Genomic DNA, 13,514 nt, shown 5'->3' with positions numbered 1-13,514 from the left:
AAAAAACAGTACTGTTAAAATAAATAATATCTTACCATAAAGGGATCCCTTGAATGGCCTGCATGCAGCAGATTTCCATGGAGCCATAGTGGGTGATAACTGAACCCATTGCTAGACATATAATTGCATTTGGAAACAAGGCCCAGTCACAGAATGGATTTCAGACTTGTGCTTGCACAGCAGAAGAGACAAACAACACCATCCCTTGACTGGCAGCACATTTTCCTATCCACCCTCTCCAGGCCAAAAAGGTTAGAAATGGATCCCATCAAGGACAATGGCTCTTAATTCCATGTAGGATTGAAGATTTGGAGCTGGATCACTTTGGGGACCCTTGGTAGGTGGGAGAGTGATCATCATCATCATCATCATCATCATCGAATACAAAAGCCAGCATAGTGATCTTGTTTGCTGTGTACTAATATTGTTGTGTATCTAATAATAATAACAATAACAACAATAATAGTCCAAGACAGATCCCAAATGTAGACTCTGCAAGGAAGCAGATGAAACAATAGATCACATCCTCAGCTGCTGCAAGAAGAGCACGCAGACAGACTATAAGCAGAGGCATAACGCCCTTGCTCATATGATTCATTGGAACTTATGTCACAAATACCATCTGCCTGCGACAAAGAACTGGTGGGATCACAAGCCTGAAAAAGTTACAGAAAATGAACACGGTCAAACTACTCTGGGACTTCCGAATTCAGACTGACAGAGTTTTGGAGCACAGCACTCCTGACCTTGTAGAAGTTGCAATCCCAGGCGACAGCAGGATTGAAGAGAAACAACTAGAAAAGCTGACACGATATGAGGATTTAAAGATCGAACTGCAAAGACTCTGGCACAAGCCAGTCAAGGTGGTCCCAGTGGTGATCGACACACTGGGTGCAGTGTCTAAAACCTTGGCCTGCACTTAAACACAATCGATGCTGACAAAATTACCATCTGGCAGCTGCAGAAGGCCACCTTACTGGGATCCCTCACACAGTCCTAGACACTTGGGAAGTATCCTACTTGTGATCCAATACAACGGCCAGCAGAGTGATCCTGTCTGCTGTGGATTCATCTTGTTGTGTTTCAAATAATAATAATAATCATCATCATCATCATCCTAGACACTTGGGAAGTGTCCCACGTGTGATCCAATACAACAGCTAGCAGAGTGATCTTGTCTGCTGTGGACTCATCCTGTTGTGTTTCAAATAATAATAATAATCATCATCATCATCATCGTCATCGTCATCATAATCATAATCCAAGTTGTATCAATAAAATATAGGCTGGAGAAAAGAGCAAAGGGTTCTGAATATGAACAGATTTGTGAGAACTGCTGCTGTGGAACCACAATGCAGGCATTGTATTTATTACAGACTTCTCAAGGAGCAGAGTCACTTCATCGGGAACTGCTTTGACACCTTTGAGTTAAAAGCCGAAGGGAAACTGGAGTTAGTTAGATGCTCAGAGCTCAACACCTCAGAAGAAAGGAAAGAAGTGCCTTCCAAGAGCGATTTGTTCAAATGCTACTAAGAAAAGGCAGCGTTGTGCAATGGTCTAAACCGAGATAAACTTTGGCCCTCCCTCCAGATGTTTTGGACTTCAACTCCCACCATTCCTAACAGGCTCAGGCCTCTTCCTTTTCGCTTTGCCTTTTCCCTTTCTCCCTATTAAACAGCTGAGGGGGAAAGGAAAGGGCTTGAGGCTGTTAGGAATGATGGGAGTTGAAGTCCAAAACACCTGGAAGGAAGGCCAAAGTTTGCCCGTGCTTGGTCTAAACACTGAACTAGAAGTTTGCGAGGCTAGACTTCGAGACAACAATGGAAATGCACTGGGCACGTTTGGCAAGTCACAGTCTCTCAGCCTCAGAAGGCAAGAGAAATCCCGCTGAGAGAAAAAAAAAAGAAAACCTCCCTAGAAGAAGCATTTCGCAAGAGGAACAGGACCCGGGAGGATGGAGATGTTCGCTCAGAAAGATCAAACTAAAACCCACATTTTGATATTTGGGCAGGACTTCCGAGAATGGGTTGCTGTAGGTTTTTCGGGCGATATGGCTATATTCTAGAAGCATTCTCTCATGACGTTTCTCCTGCATCTATGGTAAGCATCCTCAGAGGTTGTGAACCTCTGACGATGCTTGCCATAGATGCAGGCGAAACGTCAGGTGAGAATGCTTCTAGAATATAGCCATATCATCCGAAAAACCTACAGTAATCCAGTGATTCTAGCCACGAAAGCCTTCGACAATAATGTTTGTTGTGATGCAAACGAGAAGAGTCCAAATGTACCACAAAGACCAACATTTTTTGAAACGCGCAGGATTTTACCATCCTAAACACAGGAGAAAAACAAACCCGAAGCCTCCGTGTGAGAATAAGATGCCAACAACCCAGTGTTGTTTATTGGAAATGAAGTACAGTCAGGCTACAACCACAATCGTTCACAAACCCGACCCAGAAGTACAACTCGGAGCTCGGCCTCTGTCTGGATGCCTTGGGTCCCTTCCGCACAGCTGCATAAAATCCCACATTATCTGCTTTGAACAGGGATATATGGCAGTGTGGACTCAGATAACCCAGCTCAAAGCAGATCTTGTGGGATTTCAGCTTTGATATTCTGTGATATAGGGCTGTGTGGAAGGGCCCTCAGTCATCCCTTTCCCGTCCCATAAGTATTTCCTCCCACCCCTGTGTAAAGTGCTTGAAAGTGTTTTGAAAGCAACTTTCCCCTTCGAGGGGTATTTTGTTTCCAAACGCAAGCGAGATAATAAATACAGATTAAAGCCATATATATGCGTGTAGCAGCTACATATACACCAATGGCGACTATGAAGGTGTTGCTAGCCACAAGCATTGAAGACTGAAACAAAAACAGGACAAGGCTATGAGAATACAGGTCTTACACCACAATATGACACCACATGCGCAAACCTCACGACACGTCTCACGCCAGTTAATGCTCTCGGGAATCTCCTAGGACATTTCCCCCTCACTCCTCCAGCTTTACTTTTCAATCCCCGGCTGCTTGTTATTCTCAATAGCTTTGCTTTGCCTATTTTAGGGGTGAGGGTATAAATACCAAAACATTTCTATCCAGTGGGTTTTTTAAATCTTCCCAATCCACTTTGGGTTAGAAGTGCTTTTCCTGCCTGCCAACATTCTGTTTTCTTTCTTGATTCGGAGTGGAGCAACTGCTTTGGGAGACTTCGCCTTGATGGCGGAGGACTATTGCTTCATTGCCCCAAGAGTAACAAGTGCTCAATCAAGATGGCTTTGTAAACTGAAGCTCCTTCTACACAGCTGAAATAAAATCCCACATTATCGGCTTTGAATTGGGATATATGGCAGTGTGGACTCAGTACACTTCGGGTTAGAAGTGCTTTAGTAGGAATTTCCACCCACAATGGGGTTTGAGTTCTGCAGAAATCCGATCCCAGAGGAACCTTCAAATTTCCTAACTTTTTCCAGTTGAGCTTTATGACGCATTCTGCTCTGTAGCTTTGTTGCTACAAAGCTAGTTTAAGGGCCCTTCCACATAGCTACATATCCCAGAATATCAAGGCAGAAAATCCTACAATATTGGCTTTGAACTGGGTTAACTGAGTCCACACTGCCATATATCCCAATTCAAAGCCGATAATGTGGGATTTTATTTCAGCTGTGTAGAAGGAGCTTCAGTTTACAAAGCCATCTTGATTGAGCACTTGTTACTCTTGGGGCAATGAAGCAATAGTCCTCCGCCATCAAGGCGAAGTCTCCCAAAGCAGTTGCTCCACTCCGAATCAAGAAAGAAAACAGAATGTTGGCAGGCAGGAAAAGAGATTTAAAGATGGGCTCAAAGCCAACTTTAAAAACTCTGGCATAGACACTGAGAACCGGGAAGCCCTGCCCTTGAGTGCTTCAGCTGGAGATCAGCTGTGACCAGCAGTGCTGTAGAATTTGAAGGCGCATCAAGCCAACCCCGACTGGGACTGCCTTCCACCTGAAAACCAATGCCCTCAATGCGGGAGAACATGCAGATCAAGAATAGAGCTCTACAGTCACTTATGGACCCACCGCCATAGAGGTCAGCTGTGATCAGCAGTGCTGTAGAATTTGAAGGTGCATCAAGCCAACCCCTACCTGGACCGCAGTACACCTATCTTGGAAGACAATCCTACTCGGACAAGGAGGGATCGCCTAAGTAAGGAAGTACTCTTGAGGGCTCTGGCTGTTCTAGGGTGCAGCTACACTGGGATTAATGCGGTTTGATACCACTCGAACTGCCATGGCTCAGTGCTATGGAATCACCGAAGCTGTTGTTTTCTAAGGTATTAGCCTTCTCTGCCAAACAGTGCACATCACATTGAGCTATGGCAATTCAAGTGGTGTGAAACTGCATGAGTTCCACTGTGTGAATGCATCCAAAGGAGTGAAAAAGATTGCCTGAATCCTATGAAAGAGAGATATATGGTGCCTCTGACAAGGTATAGGGCAAAATCCAGGGGAGACAATGGCAAAGATCGCATTACTTTGAGTTGGAGTCTGTGCCTCCTGTTCTAAAGCGCGTTCCTTCCCAAGCATAAACTTCCCGGAAAAGACCAACTAGATTTCCTTCAATTGGGAATCAAAGCTAGACAAATAATCCGACATCACTGATCTTGGGCTATCTCGACTAACGGGAGCGACTTCCACGCAGAGAGTGGACGCCTTGTGGAGTGGACACCCTGCATTGGGAGACGTTGCTCCTTCTTTGCCCGACTCTAATGCAGCTTCCGAGACAGGAAGCGGGGGTTTTTAAAGACGGGATTGTCCCCTACACTGACCCATTTCATGCCGCTTCAAACTGGATCTTGTGGGACAACTAAACTCCCACAAAGGCGTGCAAAAGAAAGCCCCGAATGCGACCAGTGTCCTGTGGTTTGTATAAACAACACCCGGGCTGCGGAGTAGGACCCTTAATGCGCGTCAATGTCCTGTGGTTTCAATAAACACCAGACCAGGATTCCCTTTGTAATCATGGGCAGAGTGAAAACAGTTTGAAACTGGGGGTTTGTGTGGCTTCCGAGTTGTATCGCTGTGTTCTTGAAGCCTTTTATCTCAACGTGTGTTGTTTGGACACGGACACACCGCGCAGAAACCACACAACACCCCAGTTTGCAATTGTTGATACCATGGCATCAACAATTAATCACACAGAATTGAGCCGTGGCAGTTCACGTGGGGCTAAACGGTTTTCATTCTACAACAGGCATGGGCCAACTTGCCCCCCCCCCCACACGTGTTTTGGACTTCAACTCCCGCAATTCCTAACAGCCTCAGGCCCCTTCCCTTTTGTTATTTCATCCCTTGATGTCTCTTGTGTCATCAAGTTTCCAGACTTCTATGAGTAGCTAGACTAGAGATAGGCTTAGAGTGAGGGATTCCTCCCCTACACTCCTATGCATGCTTATCTTTACTCTTCCTTCTTACCACTCTCTCCTCCCCCTTTGAAGATGTAGCAATGGAATCTCTATGCGGTAACTTCCTTTTAAAAGGTATTTTTTATTGTCCTGGGCTGGGCCACGTGGCCTTTCCGCCACCATTGTCTCTTCTACACTTCCTTCCTTCCAGTGAAGATGCACATTTTGCCTCTCTCTCTAGGCAAAATGTGGCTGCATGGATCTTTTTTTACCTTTTATAGAAGATGAGACTTAGAAAACTAGTTAGCCCCAAGACCTTTTCTATCAAGAACATATTTTTTTACTTCAATAAATACTTTTGAACCTGCAGTTCTGACTCTGCAATCCTGTGCCATCCTATGGAGAGAAAGAGAAAGCTTCTCCTAGCTGGCCACACATCGGTTTCTGTTGGTTATGAAGTTAGCTTCCGTTAAGGTAAAGGTTTCCCCTCACATTAAGTCCAGTCATGTCAGACTCTGGGGGTTGGGGTTCATCTCAATTTCTAAGTCAAAGAGCCTGTGTTGTTGATAGACACCTCCAAGGTCATGTGGCCAGCATGACTGCATGGAGTGCCCTTGCCTTCCCATAGAAGCGGTACCTATTGATCTACTCACACTTGCATGTTTTTGAACTGCTAGGTTGGCAGAAGCTGGGGCTAAAAGTGAGACAGCACCATGCTCCTTGGATTTGAGCTGCCAACCTTTCGGTCAGAAAATTTAGTAGCTCAATGGTTTAACCTGCTGGTATTCTGCTATATTTATGGTGGAATCGGAGCCCTTGGTGGCGCAATGGGTTAAACCCTTGTGCCGGCAGGACTACTGACCTGCGAAGAGGTTGAATGAGCTCCCTCTGTCTGCTCCAGCTCTCCATGCAGGGGCATAAGAGAAACCTCCTACAAGAATAATGAAAAATCAAATATCGGGAGTTCCCTGGAAAAGGTCCTTGCAGATTGTCAATTATTTCACACCAGAAGCGACTTGCAGTTTCTCAAGTCGCTCCTGAAACAAGGAAAAAAAACTGTGGAATAGCCCCAATTGAGGATTACTTTCGAGCCTAACAGCTCAGCCTCTCCAATACTTTCCCCTCTCAGTCGCTTGGGGGGAGGGGAGGGGGGGGGAGGAAAGGGCTTGAGGACCTGAGGCTGTTAGGAATTGCGGGAGTTGAAGTCCCAAACACTTGGAGGGCTGAAGTTGGACATGCCTGTTCTACAGTGTGGCTCCATCCCCAACCTAACCCAACCCTTTTTAGGACAGCGTCAAAGCCGGGCGCAGGGGGGCTTTCCCTTCGGGGCTGGGCTTGGGGGGAGAGGCTTGGAGGAGGGCGGCGGCGGGGGGCGAGAGCGAGGGGCAGAGCGGGTGGGCGGCGGCGGCCAGGGCGGCGAGCGGGGCGGCCTTGATGGGCACCGGGATGGCGGGCAGGGCTTGGGCGGGAGCGGCCTTGAAGGGCCCGTAGTCGGCCAGGGGCAGGGCCTCCATGACGCCCACGTGAGGCCACACCGAGCCCACCACGGCGCCCACCTGCTGCCCGCTCACCGGGTAGCCCAGGTGGTGCATCACCGAGGCCAGCGGAAGGCCCCCTCCCCCTCCTCCGCCGCCGCCCTTGCAGTCGCGCCCGATGAGGTTCTCGATGGCGAAGGGGTGCTTGAACCCGGGGCTGTAGGGCGGGAAGGGCGCCTTGGGAGGAGGAGGCTGGTGGGGGTGGTGGTGGGGGTGGAAGTAGTGTCCCAGGTGGGGGTGGAGCGGGGGCGCCACCGCCTTCCCCGCCGCGTGGGCCTCCTGCCGGGCCACCTTGAAGCGCTTCCGCCTCCGGAGGAAGCTCCCGTTCTCGAACATGTCCCCGCAGTCCGGGTGCAGCGCCCAGAAGCTGCCTTTGCCCGGCTGGTCCGGCCGGCGAGGGATCTTGATGAAGCAGTCGTTGAAGGAGAGGTTGTGCCGGAGCGAGTTCTGCCAGCGCTGCGTGTGCTCCCGGTAGTAAGGGAAGCGCTCCATGATGAACTTGTAGATGTCGCTCAGCGGAAGCATCTTCTCCGCCGAGTGCTGGATGGCCATCGCCGTCAGGGAGATGTACGAGTAGGGGGGCTTCTGGTCGCTGTACGAGCTCTTGCCCGGGCGAGGCATGGCCGAGGGAGGAGGAGGAAGAGGAGGAGGAAGAAGAAGAGAGCGGGGAAAGCGCCCGGGGGGAGAGCCCCACTCCACATCAGGCTCTCGCGCTCAGGCCCGGAGCAGTGGGTCCAAGAGAGGGCCCCTTACACAGCAAGCCTGGGGCAGTCTCCTTCTCTGGAGGTTTCCAAGCACAGGCTGGATGGACGCCAATGGCACCAACATTAGGTTGTCACATTGAGGACCTGGCAAGTTGTTGGTTTTTTTTTTGCCGGTCTAGAGGTTAGCAACGGCTTCGAATTGCAGGAAAAGAAAAGTCTACCACAACATTGGGATGCAACTGTTGAGGAAGCACAACAGTTTCGAGGCTAGGACAGGAAGCAGTGTCTGTCTTCTTTTCTGGAGGTTTTCAGCGAGAGGCTGGATGGACTCCAATGGCACCAACATTAGAGTATCACATTGAGGAACCAGCAAGGGTTTTTTTTTTTTTTTTTTGCCGCTCCAGAGGTTAGCAACGGCTTCGAATTGCAGGAAAAGCAAGTCTACCACAACACTGGGATGCAACTGTTGAGGAAGCGCAACAATGTTGAGGCTAGGAAAGGAAGCAATGGGTTCAAATGGCAGGAAAGGAAAAGAGATCTCACCTAAACATTAGGAAGAACTTCTTGACCTCGGAGTTTCTGTCTCCTTCTCTGGAGGGTTTCAGGCAGAGGCTGGATGGACTGGCATCAACATTAGGTTGTCACATTGAGGACCCGGCAAGTTGGGTTTTTTTGCCTCTCTAGAGGTTAGCAACGGCTTCGAATTGCAGGAAAAGAAACGTCTACCACAACATTGGGATGCAATGTTTCGAGGCTAGGATAGTTTCGAGGCTAGGACAGGAAACAATGGGTTCAAATGGCAGGAAAGGAAAAGAGATCTCACCTAAACATTAGGAAGAACTTCCTGACCTAGGAGTTTCTGTCTCCTTCTCTGGAGGTTTTCAAGCAGAGGCTGGATGGATTCCAATGGCAACAACATTAAATTGTCACGTTGAGGAGCTGGCAAGCTGTTGTTGTTGTTGTTTTGCCCCTCTGGAGGTTAGCAACGGCTTCTAATTGCAGGAAAAGAAAGTCTACCACAACATTGGGATGCAACTGTTGAGGAAGCGCAACAGTTTCGAGGCTAGGACAGGAAGCAATGGGTTCAAATGGGAGGAAAGGAAAAGAGATCTCACCTAAACATTAGGAAGAACTTCCTGACCTCGGAATGTCTTTCTCCTTCTCTGGAGGTTTTCAAGCAGAGGCTGGATCAATGGCACCAACATTAGTGTCACGTTGAGCAGCCGGCAAGTTGTTTTTGTGCTCCTCTAGAGGTTAGCAATGGGTTCAAATGGCAGGGAAAGAAAGTCCACCACAAGCTTGGGGTGCCACACTGAGGAGGCGCGAATATTTCGAGGCCAGGACAGGAAGCAATGGGTTCAAATGGCAGGAAAAGAGATCTCACCTAAGCATGAGGAAGACTGCAAAGAGGGGAAATAAGCGGCCTCGGAGTGTCCCCTTCTCTGGAGTTAAAAGACAGCAGAAGATGAGTGGATTAGGAAGGACCTCCTGACCGTAAAAGTTGGACTATGCTGCTTCGTAATGTCTATCTCCTTCTCTAGAGTTTTTTAAGCCGAAGCTGAATGGCCATCTGTCGGGAGTGCTTTGTGTGCGGCGGTCTCTTCCCACTCGAGGATGTTATGCTTCCAAGGCTTCCCTCCGTCAATAGGGGCAGGTGTGTCCATGGAAGACCCCTCCGGAAAAACTTCAAGGCAGCACAAACTCGCGGGGAAGTTGACTTCGCCGATTCCTTCCCAGATCTCCGTGTCCTCTTCTTACCACCCGGTGGTGACTACAACCAAGGAAGGATGGCAGGAGTATTTCAGCCCAAAGTCCAATCCATTTTCCCTCCTTGGCCTCGCCTGCCTTCCTCCCCTCGTTCAGAGCCCGTCGCTCGTGGAAGCCAAGCCAGCCCTCCTCGGCCTCTCCGCTTCCCACTCGCGCTGAAGTTGGGACCGCGCTCCGGAGCAGGACTTAACGGGGAGGCAAGCAGGCAGGCAGGCGCGCGAGTGGGACCGCCCACTTGGCCACGCGCAGACCCTCCCCTCACTCTCCTCCCGCGATGCCAAGGGCGTCCCTCGAGCGGCCGCCTCACAACTTCGGACCGAGGCGACAACCACACAAACCGAGCCAAGCCAACCAACCAAGCCCCGCCTTGTCTGTTCCCGGCCAGGCAGAGACACCGCGGGAGAGCTTTTCGGGGGGGGGGGGGGGGGAAGGATCGCCTTTCCATTCGTTGTCACTCTGGGAAGCTAAATTCGGCCTTTCTACCACCTGACACCGCTTCCCGACCTCTTGTGCAGACAGAGGAGGCTCACGTCTTGTCCCAAGGAAGGGATGTCAAGGGAAAAAGGTGGCCCTTGCTCAATCCCCAAGTCGGGCTCCACATCCCCATTGAAATAATAATACGCTGAATCAGATGAAAGCGAACTCTTGCCTGGGGAAGCTAAGTTTGCTTTAGATTCCGGTATGGATTGGGAACCTTGGAGTTATTAGCAAGACAGGTCCCTAAGGTTGGCAGAAGCCGCGGCTAACAGCGGGAGCTCACCCCACTCCCCGGATTCGAACCGCTAAGCCAGCAAGTTCGGCAACTCAGCGGGTGGCGGCTCCCATCCACACAATCATATAACTCAGAATAAAATCCCATAGCTTTGACCTGGGTTATCTGAGTTGTTGTCGAAGGCTTTCATGGCTTGCTGTGAGTTTTTCGGGCCTTATGGCCATGTTCCAGAAGGTTGCGAGGTCTATTGGAAACAAGGCAAGTAGGGTTTATATCCAGGGTGGGAGAAAAAACAGCTGCAAGGCCATTAAATGCTAATCAAGCTGGCTACTTGCAACTTTCACACTTCCCTCCAACAGACAAGGGTTCTTTCTCTCACCCTGGGCATTCCACATATACCTTGCCTGGTTTCCAACAGATCTCACAACCTCTGAGGATGCCTGCCATAGATGTGGGCTAAAGATCAGGAGAGAATGCTTCTGGAACCTTGCCATACAGCTCGAAGAACTCACAACAACCCAGTGATTTCCGCGGTGAAAGCCTTCGGTAGGCACACCTCACTTGCCTGGTTTCGTGGCCGGAATCATTGGGTTGCTGAGAGTTTTCCGGGCTGGATGGCCATTTTCCAGAAGCATTCTCTCCAGGAACATGGCCCTACAGCCGGGAAAACTCACAGCCGCGCAGCCTCTGTAAGATATTTAGGCAGCAAGAGTGAGGGAGGGCTTGAATTCCCGCTTAGCTAAGTCACTGAAATGAACCACTTCACAGCCACTCTTGGCTGTTGGAAATATTAAGGACGTTTGACCCCCAAACTGCGAAGGTCCGAATTTCCTTAATTAAACGCGAGATGTGAATGTCTTTGGTAAACAAAACACGGAGCGACAACACACCCGTATTTATTTAGCAATACACCGAGTGCTGGTGAGGCTGCATGTTGGTGAAACGCTGCAAGGCTTCCTGACCCGCAGGGCTGAAGACCCACAGGTCGCAGGTTCGAATCCTGGAAGAGCGGGGATGAGCTCCCTCTGTCAGCTCCAGCTCCCCATGCGGAGACATGAGAGAAGCCTCCCACAAGGATGGTAAAAAATATCAAAACATCCGGGCGTCTCCTGGGCAACGTCCTTGTAGACGGCCAGTTCTCTCACACCAGAAGCGACTTGAAGTTTCTCAAGTCGCTCCTGACCCCCCCCCCCCCCCCCCCCAAAAAAAAACAACATTTTGTGGGAAGAAGCTGAAGAAGTTGGCCTGGGAAGTCCTATAAGACTCACCAAAGTGTGCAAGACTTGCTTCCAAGGGAGGGGCGAGGACGAATAAAGTGTGTATGTCGGTGTAAATCAACTGTGGTGCAGTGGTTTGAGCATGGGATTAGGAATTTGGGAGCCGTGGTTTAAGTAGCTACTCTGTTTGAAGGCACTCTCAGCCTCAGAGGAAGGCAAAAACACAATCGCCGCCCAGAAAAAAACTCGGGATGGAAACCAAAGCCCACATCAACATTTTGGATTGAGTTAATAGTACCATGTTTGCTGTTTGCTGAAGTTGTCAGACAAGTTTGCATCGCTTTTGGTCTTGGAGAAGGATTGCAAAGAGGAAAACCTGCTCGATCCTGAAAGTTGGGGTCAGGACAAGGCCGGCAGTCGGGGGTCCCCAATGAACATATGAATTTCATGGGACCCCCCCCCCCCCCCCCCACTTTGCCATGGGACTGATCAGGGACCGAGAACGAAGCTCTGGGGCGAAGGATTGGTGTCTTCTCCACAGTCTTCTCCCCACAGCAAAGACTTCCTGCAACGTCTCCCCTGGTGGGTTTCACCCGCTTATGATCGACCTCCGGATAAAACCCATTTGGGGGCCTGCTTGTCTCTCAGGGCCACGCAAACAGCCTCGCGGGAGGCATTGGCTTTGATCCACGCGCGTCCGGCAAACGTCGAGGCAGCTGGGAAAGTGTTGCTTTCACAGTGTTGCCTTTTGAGAACGGAAGCCTGTCGTTCGTCAGTTCAGGCTTCTCGGCACCACTTGGTATTGCTATGGACTCTCGGGAAGTTTTGGACCTAGAGCAGGCATAGGCCAACCCCAGCCCTCCAGGTGTTTTGGGATTCAACTCCCACCATTCCCAACAGCCTCAGGTCCCTTCCTTTCCCGAGGGAGCCGCTTGAGGAGTTAGGAATGGTGGGAGTTGAAGTCCAAAACACCTGGAGGGCCCAAGTTTGCCCATGGGTAAACTAAAGGATCCTCTTCTCCCCCCCCCCTTCTCTCCCCGTCTACCTCCTCCTCTTCTTCTTTCCTCCCTCCTCCTCTTCTCTTTTTCCTATTTTCATTCTCCTTCCTCTTCTTCTTCCTTTTCCCTCTCTTCTTTCCACCTTCCTTCCTTCCTCTTCTTCTTTCCTCCCTCCTCCTCTCTTTTTCGTATTCTCATTCTACTTCCTCTTCTTCCTTCTCCCGCTCTTCTTTCCACCTTCTTTCCTCTTCTTCCCCCTCCTCCCTTCTTCTTTTTCCTATTCTCATTCTCCTTCCTCTTCATCTTCCTTCCCCCACTCTTCTTTCCACCTTCCTTCCTCTTTTTCTCTCCTCCTCTCCTCTTTTTCCTATTCTCATTCCCCTTCCTCCTCTTCCTTCCCCCGCTCCTCCTCCTCCTCCTCCTCCTCCTCTTCTTCTTCTTCTTCTTCTTCTTCTTCTTCTTCTTCTTCTTCTTCTTCTTCCTTCTCCTCTCCTCTTTTTCCTATTCTCATTCTCCTACTTGATTCCCCAGCTCTTCTTTCCACCTTCCTTCCTCTTCTTTTTCTTCCCCCCTCCTCCTCTCCTCTGTTTCCTATTCTCATTCTCCTTCCTCCTCTTCTTCCTTCTCCCGCTCTTCTTTCCACTCTCCTTCTTCTTCTTTTTCTCTCCCTCCTCCTCCTCCGCTTCCTCTAATTCTTGTCGCGCGGTTCTGTGAAAGCGACATGTTTCGGAAGCCTAGTAGATTCCAAAAAAGAGGAGCTCTTTTCTTAAGGGGGGGGGGGGCGAGAAGCGGAAGAAACGCCCCACAGCTTCATTTTCTGCATATCTTTTCATGTGGCCGATTTCTGGTGTGAGAGAATGGGCCGTCTGCAAGGACGTTCCCAGGGGACGGTCAGATGTTTTGACGTTTTACCATCCTTGTGGGAGGCTTCTCTCGTGCTCCGGCATGGGGAGCTGGAGCTGACAGAGGGAGCTCATCCCCGCTCTCCCGGATTCGAACTTGCGACCAGTCGGTTTAATGCATCGTGCGGGGGGGGGGGGCTCCCCAACTTTGCAGTTTTAATCCGACCCGTGTTTGCATACGTGGTTATGTTTCAAGCCCCACTCAAGAAGAATTTTAACAGTTTCTGGGGAGAGTGGGTTGCTTGCTTTCCTCTCGGCAGTGAATTCTGTATTGTTGTGTCAGGAAGATTGGTTTTGAA

The 13,514-nt window shown here is 49.9% G+C and overlaps 1 protein-coding gene across 1 annotated transcript; it reads right to left on the bottom strand.

Moving 5' to 3' along the window:
- Window positions 1-5,271: 5,271 nt before the first annotated feature.
- On the bottom strand, window positions 5,272-7,658 carry FOXB2 (forkhead box B2). Its single transcript, XM_060759689.2, has one exon. The coding sequence runs from the start codon at window positions 7,534-7,536 to the stop codon at window positions 6,664-6,666; it is 873 nt and encodes a 290-aa protein (XP_060615672.2). The 5' UTR covers window positions 7,537-7,658; the 3' UTR covers window positions 5,272-6,663.
- Between the last annotated feature and the right edge of the window lie 5,856 nt (window positions 7,659-13,514).

This window comes from Anolis sagrei, chromosome 2 (genome assembly GCF_037176765.1).
Source record: "Anolis sagrei isolate rAnoSag1 chromosome 2, rAnoSag1.mat, whole genome shotgun sequence".
In the NCBI taxonomy this organism is placed as follows: domain Eukaryota; kingdom Metazoa; phylum Chordata; class Lepidosauria; order Squamata; family Dactyloidae; genus Anolis; species Anolis sagrei.
The sequence above is the reverse complement of the archived record's forward strand: the minus strand, read 5'-3'. Positions and strand labels throughout refer to the sequence as shown.

Bases quoted from the DNA above. Each gene is read 5' to 3' on its own strand.
- FOXB2 (XM_060759689.2), bottom strand. From the start codon at position 7,536: ATGCCTCGCCCGGGCAAGAGCTCGTACAGCGACCAGAAGCCCCCCTAC.